This window comes from Schistocerca americana, chromosome 8 (assembly GCF_021461395.2).
Source record: "Schistocerca americana isolate TAMUIC-IGC-003095 chromosome 8, iqSchAmer2.1, whole genome shotgun sequence".
Lineage (NCBI taxonomy): Eukaryota > Metazoa > Arthropoda > Insecta > Orthoptera > Acrididae > Schistocerca > Schistocerca americana.
Window position 1 is genome coordinate 217,776,976 of NC_060126.1, and position 19,109 is coordinate 217,796,084.

At 38.8% G+C, this 19,109-nt stretch overlaps 1 protein-coding gene across 6 annotated transcripts in view; it reads left to right on the top strand.

The window, feature by feature from the left end:
* LOC124545068 (DNA-binding protein Ets97D-like) overlaps positions 1 to 16,481 on the top strand; it is a 69,261-nt gene extending 52,780 nt beyond the window's left edge. For all 6 annotated transcript variants that reach the window (XM_047123866.1, XM_047123867.1, XM_047123869.1 and 3 more), the window contains one exon: positions 15,240 to 16,481. In XM_047123866.1, the coding sequence (XP_046979822.1) occupies positions 15,240 to 15,383 (144 nt within the window). In that variant the 3' untranslated portion in view covers positions 15,384 to 16,481. The remainder of the gene's footprint in view (positions 1 to 15,239) is intronic.
* The last annotated feature ends 2,628 nt before the right edge of the window (positions 16,482 to 19,109 follow it).

Sequence of the window (19,109 nt, forward strand, 5' to 3'; positions counted from 1 at the left end):
TTCGGCATGCCAAAGGCTTTCGTAATCTCCGGTAGATAAGAATTCACGCGAACAACCAGCTTGTGGCAATTTAATGTTTGAATTACTTGCACAAGTCGGTATTGTGTGCGAATGGGCAGTAACTGTCTCTATAGTCGTTGCCAACTTCTGCTGCTGCCCTGTATTCATTTGTTCTGAGCTTTGTTGTGAAGCGCGCATTGACTCTTCTATCGTTTGTTTCCAATGCTCAAAATCAGCAGCTAACTGCTGTCGCACCTCCTCAAGCCCTTTCGCAAACAAATTCTCTTCCTGTTTGCCAGATAAATTCTGGAATGCTGCCTTAACATTTTGGTCAACGTTTTCACACAGATGTTCAACGCTTTCCTTTAGGTTAGTCTGTGTACGTGCCAATTCAGGAAGTTGCACAATTGCACATGCCAAGGCGTCTTGCTTTTGTACTAATTGCGGAACCATTTCCACTTGTTCCCGTACATTTTCTATCTTAATAGCCACATACTCCTTCATTTCGACACGTACGCGCTGAGTAGATTCCTCACATTGTGCTTTCACCAATTCTATTTGTGCAGTTAATTTTTGTTCCATCTCTTCAGCCTGATCTTTGAGTTCCTTGGTCTTCGCCTCTATCCGCTGCTCTAATTTGGAAAAACTGTCTTGTAACTGCTGCTTAATCTCAGTCTGGACTAATTTCATCTCTTCTTGAGTTTGAGTGACTGTCACTAATTGTGCTTTAATATCGGTTTTCAGATTTTCCTGCCCTTCAGTAACTGAGGCTAATTTCGTATTCAAATCATTTTGCCCTTCAGTAACTGAGGCAAATTTCACATTAATGTTGGGTTTTCAAAGTATTCATGCTCTCGATTATCATCTGCATCTGTCTCATGATAATTACCAATGGATCTAATCCTTGCTGCATACTTGCTGTTACACCCGCAGCCGTGTCTACAGGGCGTTCTGTTGTGCTATCTGTAGCCATCGGTCCTACAACACTTCTTACTGATTCATTATTATCAGTGCTAACAGTTGAAGGCAGATGCGTGCTGCTTTGCTCTACTTGACTCATCCTAAATATTGCCCTAGTTAAAACCATATAAATGTTTTACTGTCACTATATGTAACTCCCTTCACACAAGAGTACTTCTGTGTCTAATTTCCTAATGTACATATACAGATAAATGCAACTGGGACAGATCAATCAAAACACTTCCTATATCTAACATGAACACAAATAATCAATATTCAAATATTAAATAACACCAAACAGAAAAGCGTATACTTCAACTGTACTAGCAAGCTTTAATAATAAAAATATAGATCTGGCCTTTTCTCTGCACCCAGCGTGCTGTCTTTCGGCTTTATTTGTGGATCCAATTATATCACCTGCGAGTCTTTCCTCTCTTTTCCAAGCATCAGTTAGGTTAGCTCGTCGTAGTTGACATGAAACAGAGAAGAAAATTATTTGAGCAACGTCCAAAAACGTGTCCTGTCATGGTCGCCATTTTAACATTTTAAATGTTCGGATAATAAGTTGCCGTCTCTTTAATCTAAGAATAGATGATCAATGCAGCTAGCTGCTATCTCTGTGTAATGTCTTGTCTGTATAGACGTGTATCTGTTGTCTTTAAGATCCCTTCACCTTCACACATAAGTCTATAAAGTAAAGTAAGGCCCTCCCAGTTCTTGGCTGATCCGTGATAAGACAGGTGAAAAATTAGACTAATGGAGGATTATTAGTATTATCTCTATTTTCATTCGCTCTTTCTCTTTCTCTCCTTTATCTATGTATAGTTTTTAATACAAGATTTCATTATGTGATAAAAAGAGTCAGCCAAATAGAATCTTTGGTGGAGTCCTTCATCTTGGGAATCAGCGGCTGGCTTGCTGTAAGAGATGTTGACATTTATTATTACTCTTAAACACTGCAATCAGTCGAGAGGATCAATCGTTTGGACAATTTGTTCCTTTTACGAAAGATTGCGAATTCCAGATGTGTACGAAGCCTTTTTGGACGATTTAACGCAGACTCAGTGATTGCAGGCTCTCTTCGACACAGCTGAAACTTCCCCACTAATTACAGGGCCAACGTGATCAACAAATGATTCAGAAAAAAACTCATTCGTTCATTCACTCCAGAACAAAAAAGTCACAAACCTTATTTATGGAGGAAATCGCGTATTAAATCCATCTCCATTACATGTCCAGATCTCCGGTGATTCCACGCCTTAATTATTTTCCTTTTACAATCTCTTTCTCTTCAAAACAGACCGCCAATGGCACAAATGTTAATTGGCTCGCTTTAGCGAGAAGAAAAGCAGAATATGTGTCTCTCAGAAACACGTTAATCCCTCAACAGATACTCCAGAAGCTGTCCTAGTTACCACTCTAACAACCATGGAGAATGCATACACGCATCTCTGTTATTTCAAAGAATAAACGCACTAGAAAATACTTTGGCGTCAGCGAGCTGTCGCCGCATATATTACGAGAAAATCAGATCAGATAACTTTTCCAAAGTGAATGAATGTGGATGGTTTGATTGAAAATGATTAATTGGTGCGTGGTAGAGGGTATTTGCTGTGAGGACATTACAAGTATACACAAATAAAACAAGATTCCCAAAAAATTGGTGACAATTTTTTCTTTGAAACTGTTGCCTTGCTAGAGAATACTGATGCAGTGCCTCAATCTTATTTTGTTCTTGATAAATGTTTCACTTAGGAAACTGTATTTGACAGCCCTATGAATCGCAGACAAACTTCGCAGTTTTCATGCATAATTGGACCAAATTTAGTAATGAACTCTGTGTGTGTGTGTGTGTGTGTGTGTGTGTGTGTGTGTGTGTGTGTGTGTGTGTGTCCTTCAGTCCGATGAATAGTTTGATGCAGCTGTCGATACCATTCTGTCCTGTGCAAGCCTCATCTTCTCTGCAGAACTACCACAAACTACTTCCATATGATCCTATTACTGTATTCAACTCTTTGGTCTTCCTCTACAGCTGCTCCCCCCCCCCCCCCTCCCCTCCCCCTCTCACCCTCTATTGCCAAATTGATAGTTACTTGATGCTGCAAAATGTGTCTTAAAAATCAATACCTTCTTTCAGCCAAGTTGTCTCAAATTTCTTCTTTCCTCAATCAGATTCAGTGTTCCCGTATTAATTATCTGATCTACTCATCTAATCTTCAATATTCTTCCGTAGCACAACAATCAAATGCTTTCATTCTCTCCTTGTCTAAGCTGTTTATCTTGTAAGTCTACAATCCAGACAAGTGCTTATAGATAGACTTCTTATGCAGTGTGTATATGCGAACAAGAAAAAAAAAAATTCCCGGATTTTTCCCAGTTAAAAATATGTTTTCTTCTCTGGCAAAAATACACTTTTTATGGTGAAAATACACTATACCCCAGGCAAAACTACAATTTTCTGTGTTAAGTGACAATATATTTTCTGTCGGAGCTGTAAAACTTCAATCATTTGAATTGTAAAGGTTTTGTACATGAGTCTGGAAAGTCCCACAACTTTAGAAAATGAAATCCAGCAAAAAGTAATGTATTTTGGAAAGATCTTTGCTGCATGGCAACATGTACACTGCGTAGTTTCATAGTACAAAGGTATAAGTATGAATTCCATCATATACAGCACAGTAACTTCTGAAGCACTGAAGTCAGGATTGTAGTGCACATTTGTTAGTCAGTCATAGTTCACGTCACATGATCTTACCAGCCAATGACAGCAGATATTCATAGCATAGGACACGGATGTAGTCAGCCAGAACACTTCAACTTTTCCATAGAAAAGCCAATTACTTGTGAAATTGCTCAAGAACTCATCTCACACTTTCTTTAATGATAATTATACTTTTTGCCATTGTTATTGTGTAACTTGAAATTTATGAAAGAACTAAAATAAATATGAAAAAAATAACCTTGAAGCTTGATCTTTTTTAGCATCTGTTACCACATGTATCAAACACAGATATGCTAGTTAATTTTAAATGATGCCATAAATGGCTGGTCTTTTGCATGTGAATATTTTTCAAGTGGCTAATCCTTAAAGTGTTAAGTTTTGAATGAGAGTCAAACACTCTGTGATTTAAGAAATTCGTCACGCATTTTCATGTGTAACATAAATTAATTTTGCATAAAAAGAAATTTTCTTTAAAAGTAACACTTCTCAAACTAACATTTGCAATATTTTCCTGTAACCTTTTATAAATGTAAATAGTTGTGATGCCATGCTCATGAAAAACAGTTTTCTTGTTATGAAGTATTGTAGAGTCTTCATCCTAAATCCTGTAACACATCTTACTGTTGGCAGACACTTCTGTATGTACTGTGTTTGATTGTCGTGAATGGCACATTTTCTATGCAACTAAACTTTTGTTTTGGTGTTATTCTCTTGTTTATGTTTTATTGCTGCAGTATTATTCTATAGTAGTGGGCTAAAGTAAAATTATTTGTTGGAGTATGTTCTTACTAGTTTAGTTTCTAAAACAATGAAAAGTTCCCGAAATTCTAAAAAAATTCTGTGTTTTCCCCAGATGAAAAAATTCTGCCATTTTTCCTAAATTCCCCAGATGTACCGGGGCATAACATTTAAATTTGTACATATTCAACTAAATCAAATTCCTCTTTTTCAAAATGCTTTTTGTTCTATTGTCAGTTTGAATTTTATATCCTCTCTACTTCTGTCATCGTCAGTTATTTTGCTATCTATGTAGCAAAACTTATCTACTACATTCAGTTTCTCATTTCCTAATCTAATCCCTTCAGCATTGCCTGATTTAATTCAGCCTAATATTGCTGTGTTATGAGCAGCGTCACATACACTTATAGTTTTTGGAAAAAAGGGGGGAGGAGAAATCTAGTAGCGTATCAGTGAGTGGAATACTAAAAAGGATGTTACCTGGCTGGAAGGTATGGTAACCTGTCCATAATAATAATAATAATAATAATAATAATAATAATGATAATAATAATAATCTCTGTTAATGTTCTGTAAACTTGATTCACTATTGGAATAATTCTCAGCAGAAGTACAGTCATTGTACCAGTATCTGTACTACTTTGTCAATGTACGTTTGAAATGCAACTGATAATTAACGATTATTCTATCCAAGAACTTTCATTGTTGTTATACACGATGGTTATAATTAAGCTTTTAGTACTTGAGCCATTGTAGCCAGGAAACTGTTTACCATGTGGATATCTAACGTAATAGAAATGATGCTCAGACTGCACTGCAGGATTATTTGTGTTTTTTGTAATGTTAGTGCTATGACTTGTTAGGCACTGGTAATGGTACAGTGACATAAGGTTGAAATGCAAACATCAGTGTGTATTACAGTCACAGTCCACATGGGCATGGACAAGGTGCTTTATTCATAAACCTGTTTTATCAAAACAATAGCAATAGTGTTGCTGCCCTTCATGAGTATCATTGTGTTAAAGGAATATGGAGAGGTCCTCTCTCCACAACTTGATTGAAGAACACGATTCAGAAGTTCAAATTAACTGGCGATTTGCTGAATTTCTCGTGGGAGAGGCCTGTGAACCTCTCTTGCGCACATGTAAGCTCTGTGTGGTGCATGTGCAGTTGAGCTGTGCAGAGCTACTGAGACTGTTCAAGGTCACACTATGACTGTCCCAGGGCAGCCCAGAGAGCTACGGCACCAAGAAGAATCACTTCTCTTCTGTTGCCAAGATCAATGTATATGTGTGTGTGTGTGTGTGTGTGTGTGTGTGTGTGTGTGTGTGTGTGTTTTCTTTAAAACTAATCTTTATTAATATTGATAATATAATGTTATGTCTCCAATTAATCTATATTCTTCTGTAGTGCCTTATCCCTTCATCCAGCAAGAAACACTCTCCTGCTATTACAAGAAAAGAGCACCAATTCAGCATCACTCTTATATGAAGACTCCCCAAAGTCCTTATTAGCGAACTCTGACTTGTGAAAGGTGGTGTATACAATCACATCTCTGTGGTGCAGCTGAGTGTGTTTCTTGTTGGATTAAGGGTCCTGGTACTACAGAAGAATTTGGATTAATTGGAGATGTAACAGTTTATTATCATTTTTAATAACGATTAGTTTCAGGTGAAAAAATACACACATTGATCTTGCCAGAAATTGAGATGTGGTTCTTCTTGGTGTTGTAGCTCCGTGGGCTGCCCTGGGACAGTCACAGTGTTACCTTGAACAACCTCAGTAAATCTGCACAGCTCGGTTGCACACGCGCAACACAGAGTTAAAGTCATGTGACTATGACATCACAGAAGTTTGCAAGAGGGAGGTTCGCCAGCCCTAGTTTTACTGGCCAGCAAAGGCAATTCTCTAGTGATGACAGAAGTGATTGCACAACACTGCAATCCAATGTGTGTATAAGGGGCCCCTTTTCTGGCGAGAGTTTGAGGCAGCTGCACAGGCAACTGCATTCAATGGAGCTACTGAGATGCCACGTAATGGGAGGTGTTGACATCAGCGTCATCACATGTGCTGTTGTAATGGCCCTTACTCCATGCAGGAACTTCCATTGTTGATAATGATTTACAATTTTTAATACCTGGTCAGGAATCCATATGAAGGAATTTTTTCCCACAGAATGGAAGAAGAGTGTGGCATATGAAAAATGTAATATTTTTCTTTCCCAGACTTTGATGAGTTTACCACCTGATTTCACACATAAATCCAAAGTTTTCATTCCATTTGTGGAGATAAACATTTAATAACGGTAACAATGAGCAAGTTAGGCTGATCACAGATTGTTGTGTATGGATGCACATTTTTCCTCAGTTAATTAAAGTGTCCATTTTATTGTCTGTTTCTATTTTTAAAATTTAACTTTTGATAAGCTTGTAAATTTATGATTAATTAAAACCAGTGCAAGCTTCAGAAAAAATTCAAAAAGACATGTTTAATGTCATCATTATTTCCTATTGATTGTTACAGATTTTTGCAACTCCATTTTTCCACCTGAATAATCACATACAGAATAGACAAAAAAAATCCTTTGGACATTACTGACATTCAAGTGTTTCATACGACTGTCATTCAATAGATACACCCCTGTTTTCCTTCATCTTACATGATAATTTTAATTTCCAACAGTTCTTTCATTGATAGTGCATAATTAAATGTAGCATTATGCACCATAGGTTCTCCACAAGTGTAATTATCTTTCATTTATTTTATTGTTGGTGGGTTAGCTGTCTTCAGCACTGAGTGTCCCTGTTGTTACTAGCCATGGGATTGCACTATTTAAATGTTCACTCAAAAGTTGACCCACCATTTTTCACATCACTCAATTTTCATACATTTTCTGTAGATGACTTTGGTTGATGTCTGTTTCAAAACACACTCACAGAGTCTCGCATCACTTATACGGATAGTTTGAACATAACATTTTTTTAACCTTGAACTATGGTTGATATGTTTCCAACATTTCTCAGAAGTTGAAAGGAAAAGTGTTAAAAATGAAGGATAGTATTCATTTTTCGTGAAAGCCCTGAAGTGAGAACTGCGCTGATAATCAGATGTTCTCACTTTCCCAGTTATGCTCGCTACACTCAATGAACTACAGCTGGTGCCATCAAAGAGTGTCCATGTCTTAGTTTCAAGTGTCAAACCAGGAAAAACATCTTTTCATGATTTTATTTAGGTAATTTTTCGAGTTTTTGCCAGCTAAAATTTGGCAAGTGGTTTTTCAGCGACAGTTAAGTAGGAGTGGCAAAAATATTATGGTCAGTTGCAGCATAACAATTTGAATCTTTTATTCTAAGAAGAAGAATATGTTCCAAGTGTTGCATTTCACCACCATTTAATGGAATGATGCCCCAACTGTGACCAAACATGGATGGGTGAAGACAAAAATGTAATTGTGTTAGATTAGATTAGATTTACTTTCATTCCAATTGATCCGTAGTGAGGAGGTCCTGCAGGATGTAAAACATGTCAGAAAAACAGGTCCCAAGTGGAATGATCATCTTTTTTTTAAATGAACACTGTATGACAGAATCATTTTACAAACAATCATTTACTAAGATCACGTTAATGCCCTGAATTAAAAAAAAAAAAAAGTGTTTTATTTGTAAAGTAATAAACATATAATAGAACTACTTATAAGAAAGAAACATTCCACATGGGAAAATATATATTAAAAAACAAAGATGCTGTGACTTACCAAACGAGAAAGTGCTGGTAGATAGACACAATAAAAACACACAAACACACACAGAAATTTCAAGCTTTCGCAACCCACGGTTGCTTCATCAGGAAAGAGGGAAGGAGAGGAAAAGATGAAAGGATGTGGGTTTTAAGGGAGAGGGTAAGGAGTGATTCCAATCCCGGGAGCGGAAAGACTTACCTTAGGGGGAAAAAGGGACAGGTACACACACACACACACACACACACATCCATCCGCACATATACAGACACCACACACACACACACACACACACACACACACATATATAGACACAGGCAGACATTGTAAAGGCAAAGAGTTTGGGCAGAGATGTCAGTCGAGGCGGAAGTACAGAGGCAAAGATGTTGTTGAGTGACAAGTGATGTATGAGGGGCGGCAACTTGAAATTAGCGGAGGTTGAGGCCTGGTGGGTAACAGGAAGAGAGGATATATTGAAGGGCAAGTTCCCATCTCCGGAGTTCTGATACGTTGGTGTCAATGGGAAGTATCCAGATAACCCGGACAGCGTAACACTGTGCCAAGATGTGCTCGCCGTGCACCAAGGCATGTTTAGCCACAGGGTGATCCTCATTACCAACAAACACTGTCTGCCTGTGTCCATTCATGCGAATGGACAGTTTGTCGCTGGTCATTACCACATAGAAGGCTTCACAGTGGAGGCAGGTCAGTTGGTAAATCACGTGGGTGCTTTCACACGTGGCTCTACCTTTGATCGTGTAGACCTTCCGGGTTACAGGACTGGAGTTGGTGCTGGTGGAGGGGTGCATGGGACAGGTTTTACACCAGGGGCGGTTACAAGGGTAGGAGTCAGAGGGTAGGGAAGATGGTTTGGGGATTTCATAGGGATGAACCAAGAAGCTAGGAACGTTAGGTGGACGGCGGAAAGACACTCTTGGTGGAGTGGGGAGGATTTCATGAAGGATGGATCTCATTTCAGGGCAGGATTTGAGGAAGTCATATCCCTGCTGGAGAGCCACATTCAGAGTCTGATCCAGTCCTGGAAAGTATCCTGTCACAAGTGGGGCACTTTTGGGGTTCTTCTGTGGGAGGTTCTGAGTTTGAGGGGATGAGGTAGTGGCTCTGGTTATTTGCTTCTGTACCAGGTCGGGAGGGTAGTAGTTGCGGGATGCGAAAGCTGTTTTCAGGTTGTTGGTGTAATGGTTCAGGGATTCAGGACTGAAGCAGATTCGTTTGCCACGAAGACCTAAGCTGTAGGGAAGGGACCATTTGATATGGAATGGGTGCCAGCTGTCATAGTGGAGGTATTGTTGCTTGTTGGTGGGTTTGATGTGGATGGATGTGTGAAGCTGGCCATTGGACAGATGGAGGTCAATGTCGAGGAAAGTGGCATGGGATTTGGAGTAGGACCAGGTGAATCTGATGGAACCAAAGGAGTTGAGGTTGGAGAGGAAATTCTGGAGTTCTTCTTAACTGTGAGTCCAGATCATGAAGATGTCAATAAATCTGTACCAAACTTTGGTTTGGGAGGCCTGGGTGACCAAGAAGGCTTCCTCTAAGCAACCCATAAATAGGACAGTGTACGAGGGGCCCATCCTGGTACCCATGGCTGTTCCCTTTAATTGTTGGTATGTCTGGCCCTCAAAAGTGAAGAAGTTGTGAGTTAGGATGAAGCTGGCCAAAGTAATGAGGAAAGAGGTTTTAGGTAGGGTGGCCTTCAATATATCCTCTCTTCCCGTTACCCACCAGGCCTCAACCTCCGCTAATTTCAAGTTGCCGCCCCTCGTACGTCACTTGTCACTCAACAACATCTTTGCCTCTGTACTTCCGCCTCGACTGATATCTCTGCCCAAACTCTTTGCCTTTACATATGTCTGCCTGTGTCTGTATATGTGTGGATGGATATGTGTGTGTGTGCGCGAGTGTATACCTGTCCCTTTTTCCCCCTAAGGTAAGTCTTTCTGCTCCCGGGATTGGAATGACTCCTTATCCTCTCCCTTAAATCCCACATCCTTTCGTCTTTCCCTCACCTTCCCTCTTTCCTGATGAAGCACCCATGGATTGTGAAAACTTGAAATTTCAAGAGGGAAACCAGATGGTGCTATGGTTGGGCCGCTAGATGGCGCTGCCATAGGTCAAACGGATATCAAATGGGTTTTATTAAATAGAAACCCCCATTTTTTATTACATATTCGTGTAGTACATAAAGAAATATGAATGTTTTAGTTGGACCACTTTTTTCGCTTCGTCATAGATGGGGTTGTAATAGTCACAAACATATGGCTCACAATTTTAGACGTACAGTTGGTAACAGGTAGGTTTTTTAAATTAAAATACAGAACGTAGGTACATTTGAACATTTTATTTCAGTTGTTCCAATGTGATATATGTACCTTTGTGAACTTATCATTTCTGAGAATACATGCTGTTACAGCGTGATTATCTGTAACTACCACATTAATGCAATAAATGCTCAAAATGATGTCCGTCAGCCTCAATGCATTTGGCAATATGTGTAACGACATTCCTCTCAACAGCGAGTAGTTAGACTTCTGTATTGTTCGCACATGCATTGACAATGCGCTGATGCATGTTGTCAGTGGATCACGGTAGCAAATATCCTTCAACTTTCCCCACAGAAAGAAATACGGGGATGTCAGATCCGGTGAACGTGCAGGCCATGGTATTGTGCTGGTTGGTTGGTTGGTTTGGGGAAGGAGACCAGACAGTGTGGTCATCGGTCTCATCAGATTAGGGAAGGATTGGGAAGGAAGTCGGCCATGCCCTTTCAGAGGAACCATCCCGGCATTTGCCTGGAGTGATTTAGGGAAATCACGGAAAACCTAAATCAGGATGGCCGGACGCGGGATTGAACCGTCGTCCTCCCGAATGCGAGTCCAGTGTCTAACCACTGCGCCACCCCGCTCGGTCATGGTATGGTGCTTTGACGACAATCCACCTGTCATGAAATATGCTATTCAATACCGCTTCAACCGCACACGAGCTATGTGCCGGACTCCCATCATGTGGGAAGTACACCACCATTCTGTCATGCAGTGAAACTTCTTGTAGTAACATCGGTTGGACATTACGTAGGAAATCAGCATACATTGCACCATTTAGATTGCCATCGATAAAATCGGGGCCAATTACCCTTCCTCTCATAATGCTGCACCATACATTAACCTGCCAAGGTCGCTGATGTTCCACTTGTTGCAGCCATCGCGGATTTTCCGTTACCCAATAGTGCATATTATGCCGGTGTATGTTACTGCTGTTGATGAATGATGCTTCGTCGCTAAATGGAATGCGTGCAAAAGATCTGTCATCATCCAGTAATTTCTCTTATGCCCAGTGGCAGAACTGTACACAACGTTCAAAGTCGTCGCCAAGCATAGAAATATGGTGCGAGTGCAATCAATGTTGATGTAGCATTCTCAACACCGACATGTTTGAGATTCCTGATTCTCGCGCAATTTGTCCGCTACTGATGTGCGGATTAGCTGCGACAGCAGCCAAAACACCTACTTCGGCATCATCATTTGTTGCAGGTCATGGTTGACATTTCGCATGCGGCTGAACACTTCCTGTTTCCTTAAATAACTTAACTATCTGGTGAACGGTCCGGACACTGGATGATTTCGTCCAGGATACCGAGCAGCATACATAGCACACGCCCGTTGTGCATTTTGATCACAATAGCCATACATCAATACGACATCGACCTTTTCCACAATTGGTAAATGGTCCATTTTAACACAGGTAATGTATCACGAAGCAAATACCGTCCGCACTGGCGGAATGTTACGTGATACCATGTACTTACACGTTTGTGTCTATTACAGCGCCATCAATCACAAAGCGAAAAAAGTGGTCCAACTAAAACATTCATATCTCTTTACATACTACACGAATATGTAATAAAAAATGGGGGTTCCTATTTAAAAAAACACAGTTGATATCTATTTGATCTATGGCAGCGCCATCTAGTGGGCCAACCATAGCGCCATCTGGTTTCCCCCTTTAAGCTAGACGAGTTTTGTTCTTTGTAGTTTTTTCGTTTGATGCTTATTTCGTGTGATATTTGGCCCCGTCACTATCAATGGACCACCCACACAAATCAGTTGGTTCTACTGAGGAATTCATCAATGGAGTAGAAGGAGTTGGCCCCCAATAAATCTTTTAGGCTTCTCTTAAACTGAATTTCATTGGTTGTTAAGCTTTTTATGGCTGCTGACAAGTAATTGAAAATGTGTGTTCCTGAATAATGCACACCTTTTTGTATAAGAGTAAGTCACTTTAAATCCCTGTGAAGATTATTCTTATTTCTAGTATAGATTCCATGAATTGAGCTGTTGGTTTGAAAAAGTGATATATTTTTAATGACAACTTTCATCAAGGAATAAATGTATTGGGAAGCAGTAGTTGGTATCCTTAGTTCCCTAAACAGGCTTCTGCAGGATGTTCTTGAGTTCATATAACATATAACTCTTATTGCACATTTTTGTTCTTGGAAAACTTGAGCTTGGCTTGATGAATTACCCCAAAAAACAATCCCACATGACATTATGGAATGAAAGTAAGCACAGTATGCCAGCTTTTTCATTTTTATATCCCCTATGGCTGACACAATTCACATTGCAAATAGATTTGTTAAGACGCTTCAGCAGTTCTGTGGTGTGCTCCTCCCAGTTGAATTTATTATCAAGCTGTAATCCCAAGAACTTAACACTGTCCACTTCTTCTATCTGCTTGTCATCGTATGTTAGGCATGTACTTGTGGGACACCCCTTACAAGTCATGAACTGCATGTAGTGTGTTTTTTCAAAATTTAGTGACAAAGAATTGGTTAGGAACCAGTGTTTAATGGCCACAAATATTTTATTAGCCGATATTTCTAAGACTGTACTTGATTTGCTATTTATTGCAATGTTTGTATCATCGGCAAACAAAACGAACTTGGCATCTGGTAATGTTACTGATGAAAGGTCATTGATATACACAAGTAAAAGTGAGGGCCCTAAAATGGAATCTTGTGGGACCCCACATGTAATTAGTTCCCAGTTGGATGATGCCTGATAGCGTAATACATGTCTCTTTCCTAATAACACCCTTTGTTTCCTGCCAGAGATGTAAGATTTGAACCATTTTGTAGCATTTCCTGTTACACTACAATATTCTAATTTACTTAAAAGGATATTGTGATTTACACACTCAAATGCCTTTGACAGATCACCAGATATATGAGTTGCCTGCAATTTTTTGTCTAATGAATTAAGTACATTTTCACTGTAAATGTAGATAGCCTTCTCAATATCAGAACGCTTTAGAAATCCGAACTGCGCCTTTGACGGTATGTTATTTGTGGTAAGATGGTTATAAAGCCGATTGTACATTACCTTTTCTAAAATTTTTGAGAATGCTGGCAAAAGTGAAATTGGACAGAAATTTGATGCTGTTTCTTTATCTCCCTTCTTAACTGGCCCACCCACTACAACCACGGTGTCTTGCTTAGTGAAATCTTTGCAAAGTGATCCTAAATCCTCTGTCACCTGCTCCAGACCAGCACTAGGTTAAAAAAAAATTGGTGACCTGTTATTCTTATCCTAGTTCATCCTGCAAAAGTTGGCCAACACCTCTTCCGTGGGAACTACCTAACAACAACACTTTCTTTCTGTTTACTTTTTTCCCTACATTCTTACTTTTCAATTTGTTGCTGAAAGTTTGTTGCGCCCAGTCTCCACCTGCAGTTGCTTGAGGCTCACTAGCTTCTAACTGAAGCAACAGGACAAATCTATTTTCTACGTTCACTATGAAGCTGTCAGACAAAGTTCTAGGCCTGTTCCTCCTGTTGCCTGTTGCCACTTCCCACCTCTCTTTACCCTTCTCTCTCCTTAACCTGTCAAGATCTCCCCAGCCTGAAGGACAGCAATTTTCCCCTCCTGTTCTAGTATCTTCCTATCTCTACTACATATCCTGCAAAACCACTGATGAGTCTCATTTACTTCCCCTATTCCCACGCCACTACAGGCACCCACTTGGAAAAAACTACAGCACCTGTCACACCAAAGCCCCGACCTAACAGTTCTAAGGCAAGTCAAGCACTTTTCACACATGATAAACATAATAGTTTATTAACAATAAGTCAGTTAAATTACAGATAAACACGAAAATATGATTCCACAAATTTGGCGTATACAGAATTGTATGTAAACTAAAACAACAGTGCAAAGTTTATGAAACAACAACTTAAACTTTACGCTACTTTCCAGAAATGTGAGTTAAATAATGAAGAGGTATGCTACAGTTAAATTGCTGGAGAGAGCAAAGAACAATTAAACAAAATTCTATAGATTTGCTGAAGCAAAACGTAAACAGAAAATACGACTGTAACCCGACTGTACGATCTTTTTGCGTTTTCTGCTATACTACGTAAAGAAAAATGAAACCTTTAATGGTAAGCTAAGAAAGCACACTAATACACCTATTTACCACATAATCAGTACTCAACTAAATGTTTTTATAATTTGAAATGACTTATCTTTACAAGAACACCAAAACTCGCGCTAGGTGCCTGGCTGCAGTGTTTTGCTAGGATAACTCTGGTAATCATATGTTACACAGATGTGGGCACAGAGAGGAATGGATATTACGCAAGTGGTGAAAATGTCCATGGGACACATTGCTCAATTCAGGAATGTAAATTTATGCTTCAGTATAATAAATTAATTTTTCATTATGGCCAATTAGTTTGAAATACTGCAACAATTCTATTACAGAATCATGCATTCTGACTTTTTTGTTGAGGGGTAGTGGTTAGGGGAGATTGTGAACATTCTGTGTTCATGGAAAATGGGTTATTCATTCTATCAACCTGCCCTCTAAAGATGACGCATTTGCTGCTACAATAGTACTCTTCAATTAGAAAACAAGTAATATGTCACATTAGCATATGATTTATTTATATAAATATGTTATGTTAGTATTTTGAAGGAAGCTGGTTGACATATAGAGGTTGATATTTGAGACACACAAAGCAGTACTACTCATAACTAAGTTGTATATTTCTTTTTATTCTTTCAGGTGCATGGGAAACGTTTTGTGTACAAGTTTGTATGTGACCTGAAGAAATTACTTGGTTATAGTGCCCGTGAACTGCATAAATTGGTCACAGAGTGTGCAAATGCTCATGCTCAGGCTCGTTTAGAGTCTAATTTTTCAAGCTGAGCTGTAAATAAAAATGCCATACTGTAAAAAGTATAAATATGCATAAAAATGTTAAATTTTTATGTTCCATGATATTGCTATTTGCCTGATTTTTGTCTGTGATTTCGATCTATTTGTGACCTAGATTGGTTGCTGGAGGAAGTGAATGCTTACACCAGGAGTAAGGAGAAACTCTCAGCAATTTACAGCAAATATAATTAAATTGTAATGAAGCAAACCTGACTGCATAGCTTTCCCCCCATAACTGTTCATTTTTTGGAAATTGATTAAGGTGCCAAGTCAGAACACTCGTGTACTATGAATGTGCTTTAAGGTATACAGAAAATTTGTCGTCACACTGGTAACATACTATTAACTCCTGTTCTGAAATGAGTGTGGTTTGTTTGGACTTGAGGGGGGGAAAATTAAGAATTTGCAGTGAGGAGGAAATGCTTGTTCAAGAAGCTACACATACATTCATTGTATTGGTGACTGGCCAAAAAACATTGCGTACTGTACTTAAATGGGGGAAGAAAATTTCAATTTACCAGAGGGCAGGAGCTGTAAAGATAAACAAAACAACCTTCTGATAAGTAAAAGTTTTTCTTATCTGTATTTTAAAACACTTTCCATTTGGAGTGGTTTTTTCCACTCTCCTGGTAATCATATTAAATATGAGTGATGTGTATGGATGTCTATGTTCTACATCTGTGTCAATAGACATGCATTTACCCACTGAATGTCATGAAAATTTTCCCTTTATCCCGATATTCTAGTTGTAATCAACTGAAAACTGAAAAAAAAAAAAAAAAAAAAAAAAAAAAAACTGATGATTTCAAACAAGGAACAGTCTTTTGTCTTCCCTGAGGTCATTCTCTGCAAGTTAGTAAAATCGTTTTTCCATGTCCCATTTACAATAAGAGCATCCCTAATCTACAGTAAGGTGACAATAGCTTTTATTTCTGCATATTCTAGTTACTCAGTTTCAGTAGCTTCAGTATTTGTTTAAAAATTGGAGTTTGAGCATTCACTTCCTCCTCTTTGTCCTTAACCATGTGTTAACAAATTGCTAAAGAAATATATTTTCTGTGAAAAATAAAACAATATATCTTATGTAAATAATTGTCAGTTTTTATTTTGATAGTTTCACAGCCAATATTTGAACTTGCAGTGAGGAGCTATGTTTAACATTAGCACCAATTAACACTGATGAGAAATTTGTGAATATGATTTATGTTACATTGTAGATTATACAGACAAGGCAAAGATAATCATAAGAAAGATTTTCCATTATGTTTAATAACTTATCCATAATTCTACAAAGATTTTATTTTTCCTTTTTCCATTCAGTTGTGACAAGCCAGGGCACATGCGACAAGATGATGTGAGTGCATAGTTTCTGACAGTTTAAAATTGTGCACCAGATGAGACTTGAACCTGGAACAATGCCTTCTGTAACCAATGCTCTAAATATCTCAGTAGATAAGAGCATTGCTTGCAAAAGGTAAGGCTCTTGGTCCGAGTCATTATCTGGTACACAGTTTTAATCTGCCAGGAAGTTTCAAAATGTGAAAGATTCTTTCTGATAGAGTTGTATGAACCAATCAATAAGCTATGCTGAGCAATCTGACTCAAATTTTTAATGCAGAGATTATTAAGTGAGTAGTCAACAGTCTGGCTGATAAAAACTGTCAGAAGCAGACCAGAGTTCAAAGCCAAATGTGCTTTTTATGGATAATACTGCTCAAGGTGGTGGTTTTATTCCGTGATTGTGAGAGCAAGTTTTGCTTACTGAGGGAGAGCACCTCTCCCCCCTCCCATTTATCAGTGAGTATTCAGAGTTCAACTAGAAAGTTAAAAAATTGATGATTTTTTTAAATTTGTTCAAAAAATAATACTCAGTCTTTGTAACACAATTATTGCAGAAAATTCAAAATGTTTCATTGTAAACCACTGAAACTAGTTATTCAGGCTATGTTAAACTTCACTCAAAGTTAGTTCAGAAGAATACCCACATAATCCCAGTCATCACACTGTAATTAATCATGTGTCTGAAAGCATATCACTAAATGCCATAAAACACTATAATAATTATTTAATTCTCATAGTAATCAGAACACACACACACCAAAGAACCATTCCAAAGTAAATAAAATTTCTAGTAGAAAAGCAAAGAGCAGACTGAAAAAATCTTGAAATAATTCATACTTAGAGATTGCACTTTTAGTGTTGTTGTTGTTGTTGTGGTCTTCAGTCCTGAGACTGGTTTGATGCAGCTCTCCATGCTACTCTATCCTGTGCATGCTTCATCATCTCCCAGTACCTACTGCAACCTACATCCCTCTAAATCTGCTTAGTGTTTTCATCTCTTGGTCTCCCTCTACAATTTTTACCCCCCACGCTGCCCTCCAGTGCTAAATTGGTGATCTCTTGATGCCTCAGAACATGTCCTACCAACCGATCCGTTCTTCTAGTCAAGTTGTGCCACAAACTCCTCTTCCCCCTGATTCTATTCAATACCTCCTCATTAGTTATGTGATCTACCCATCTAATCTTCAGCATTCTTCTGTAGCACCACATTTCGAAAGCTTCTATTCTCTTCCTGTCCAAACTATTTATCATCCATGTTTCACTTCCATACATGGCTACACTCCATACAAATACTTTCAGAAACGACTTCCTGGCACTTAAATCTATATTCGCTGTTAACAAATTTCTCTTCTTCAGAAATGCTTTCCTTGCCATTGCCAGTCTACATTTTATATCCTCTCTACTTTGACCATCATCAGTTATTTTGCTCCCCAAATAGCAAAACTCCTTTACTACCTTAAGTGTATCATTTCCTAACCTAATTCCCTCAGCATCACCCGACTTAATTTGACTACATTCCATTATCCTCGTTTTGCTGTTGTTGATGTTCATCTTATATCCTCCTTTCAAGACACTGTCCATTCCGTTCAACTGCTCTTGCAGGTCCTTTGCTGTCTCTGGCAGAATTACAATGTCATCAGCGAACCTCAAAGTTTTTATTTCTTCTCCATGGATTTTAATTCCTACTCCGAATTTTTCTTTTGTTTCCTTTATTGCTTGCTCAATATACAGATTGAATAACATCGGTGAGAGGCTACAACCCTGTCTCACTCCCTTCCCAACCACTGCTTCCCTTTCGTGCCCCTCGACTCGTAACTGCCATCTGTTTTCTGTACAAATTGTAAATAGCCTTTCGCTCCCTGTATTTTACCCCTGCCACCTTCAGAATTTGAAAGAGAGTATTCCAGTCAACATTGTCAAGTGCTTTCTCTAAGTCTACAAGTGCTAGAAACGTAGGTTTGCCTTTTCTTAATCTTTCTTCTAAGATAAGTCGTGAGGTTAGTATTGCCTCACGTGTTCCAATATTTCTACGGATTCCAAACTGATCTTCCCCGAGGTCGGCTTCTACCAGTTTTTCCATTCGTCTGTAAAGAATTTGCATTAGTATTTTGCAGCTGTGACTTATTAAACTGATAGTTCGGTGATTTTCACATGTGTCAACACCTGCTTTCTTTGAGATTGGAATTATTATATTGTTGTTAAAGTCTGAGGCTATTTCACCTGTCTCAAACATCTTGCTCACCAGATGGTAGAGTTTTGTCAGGACTGGCTCTCCCAAGGCTGTTAGTAGTTCTAATGGAATGTTGTCTACTCTCGGGGCGTTGTTTCGACTCCTGTGTTTCAGTGCTCTGTCAAACTCTTCACGCAGTACCATAT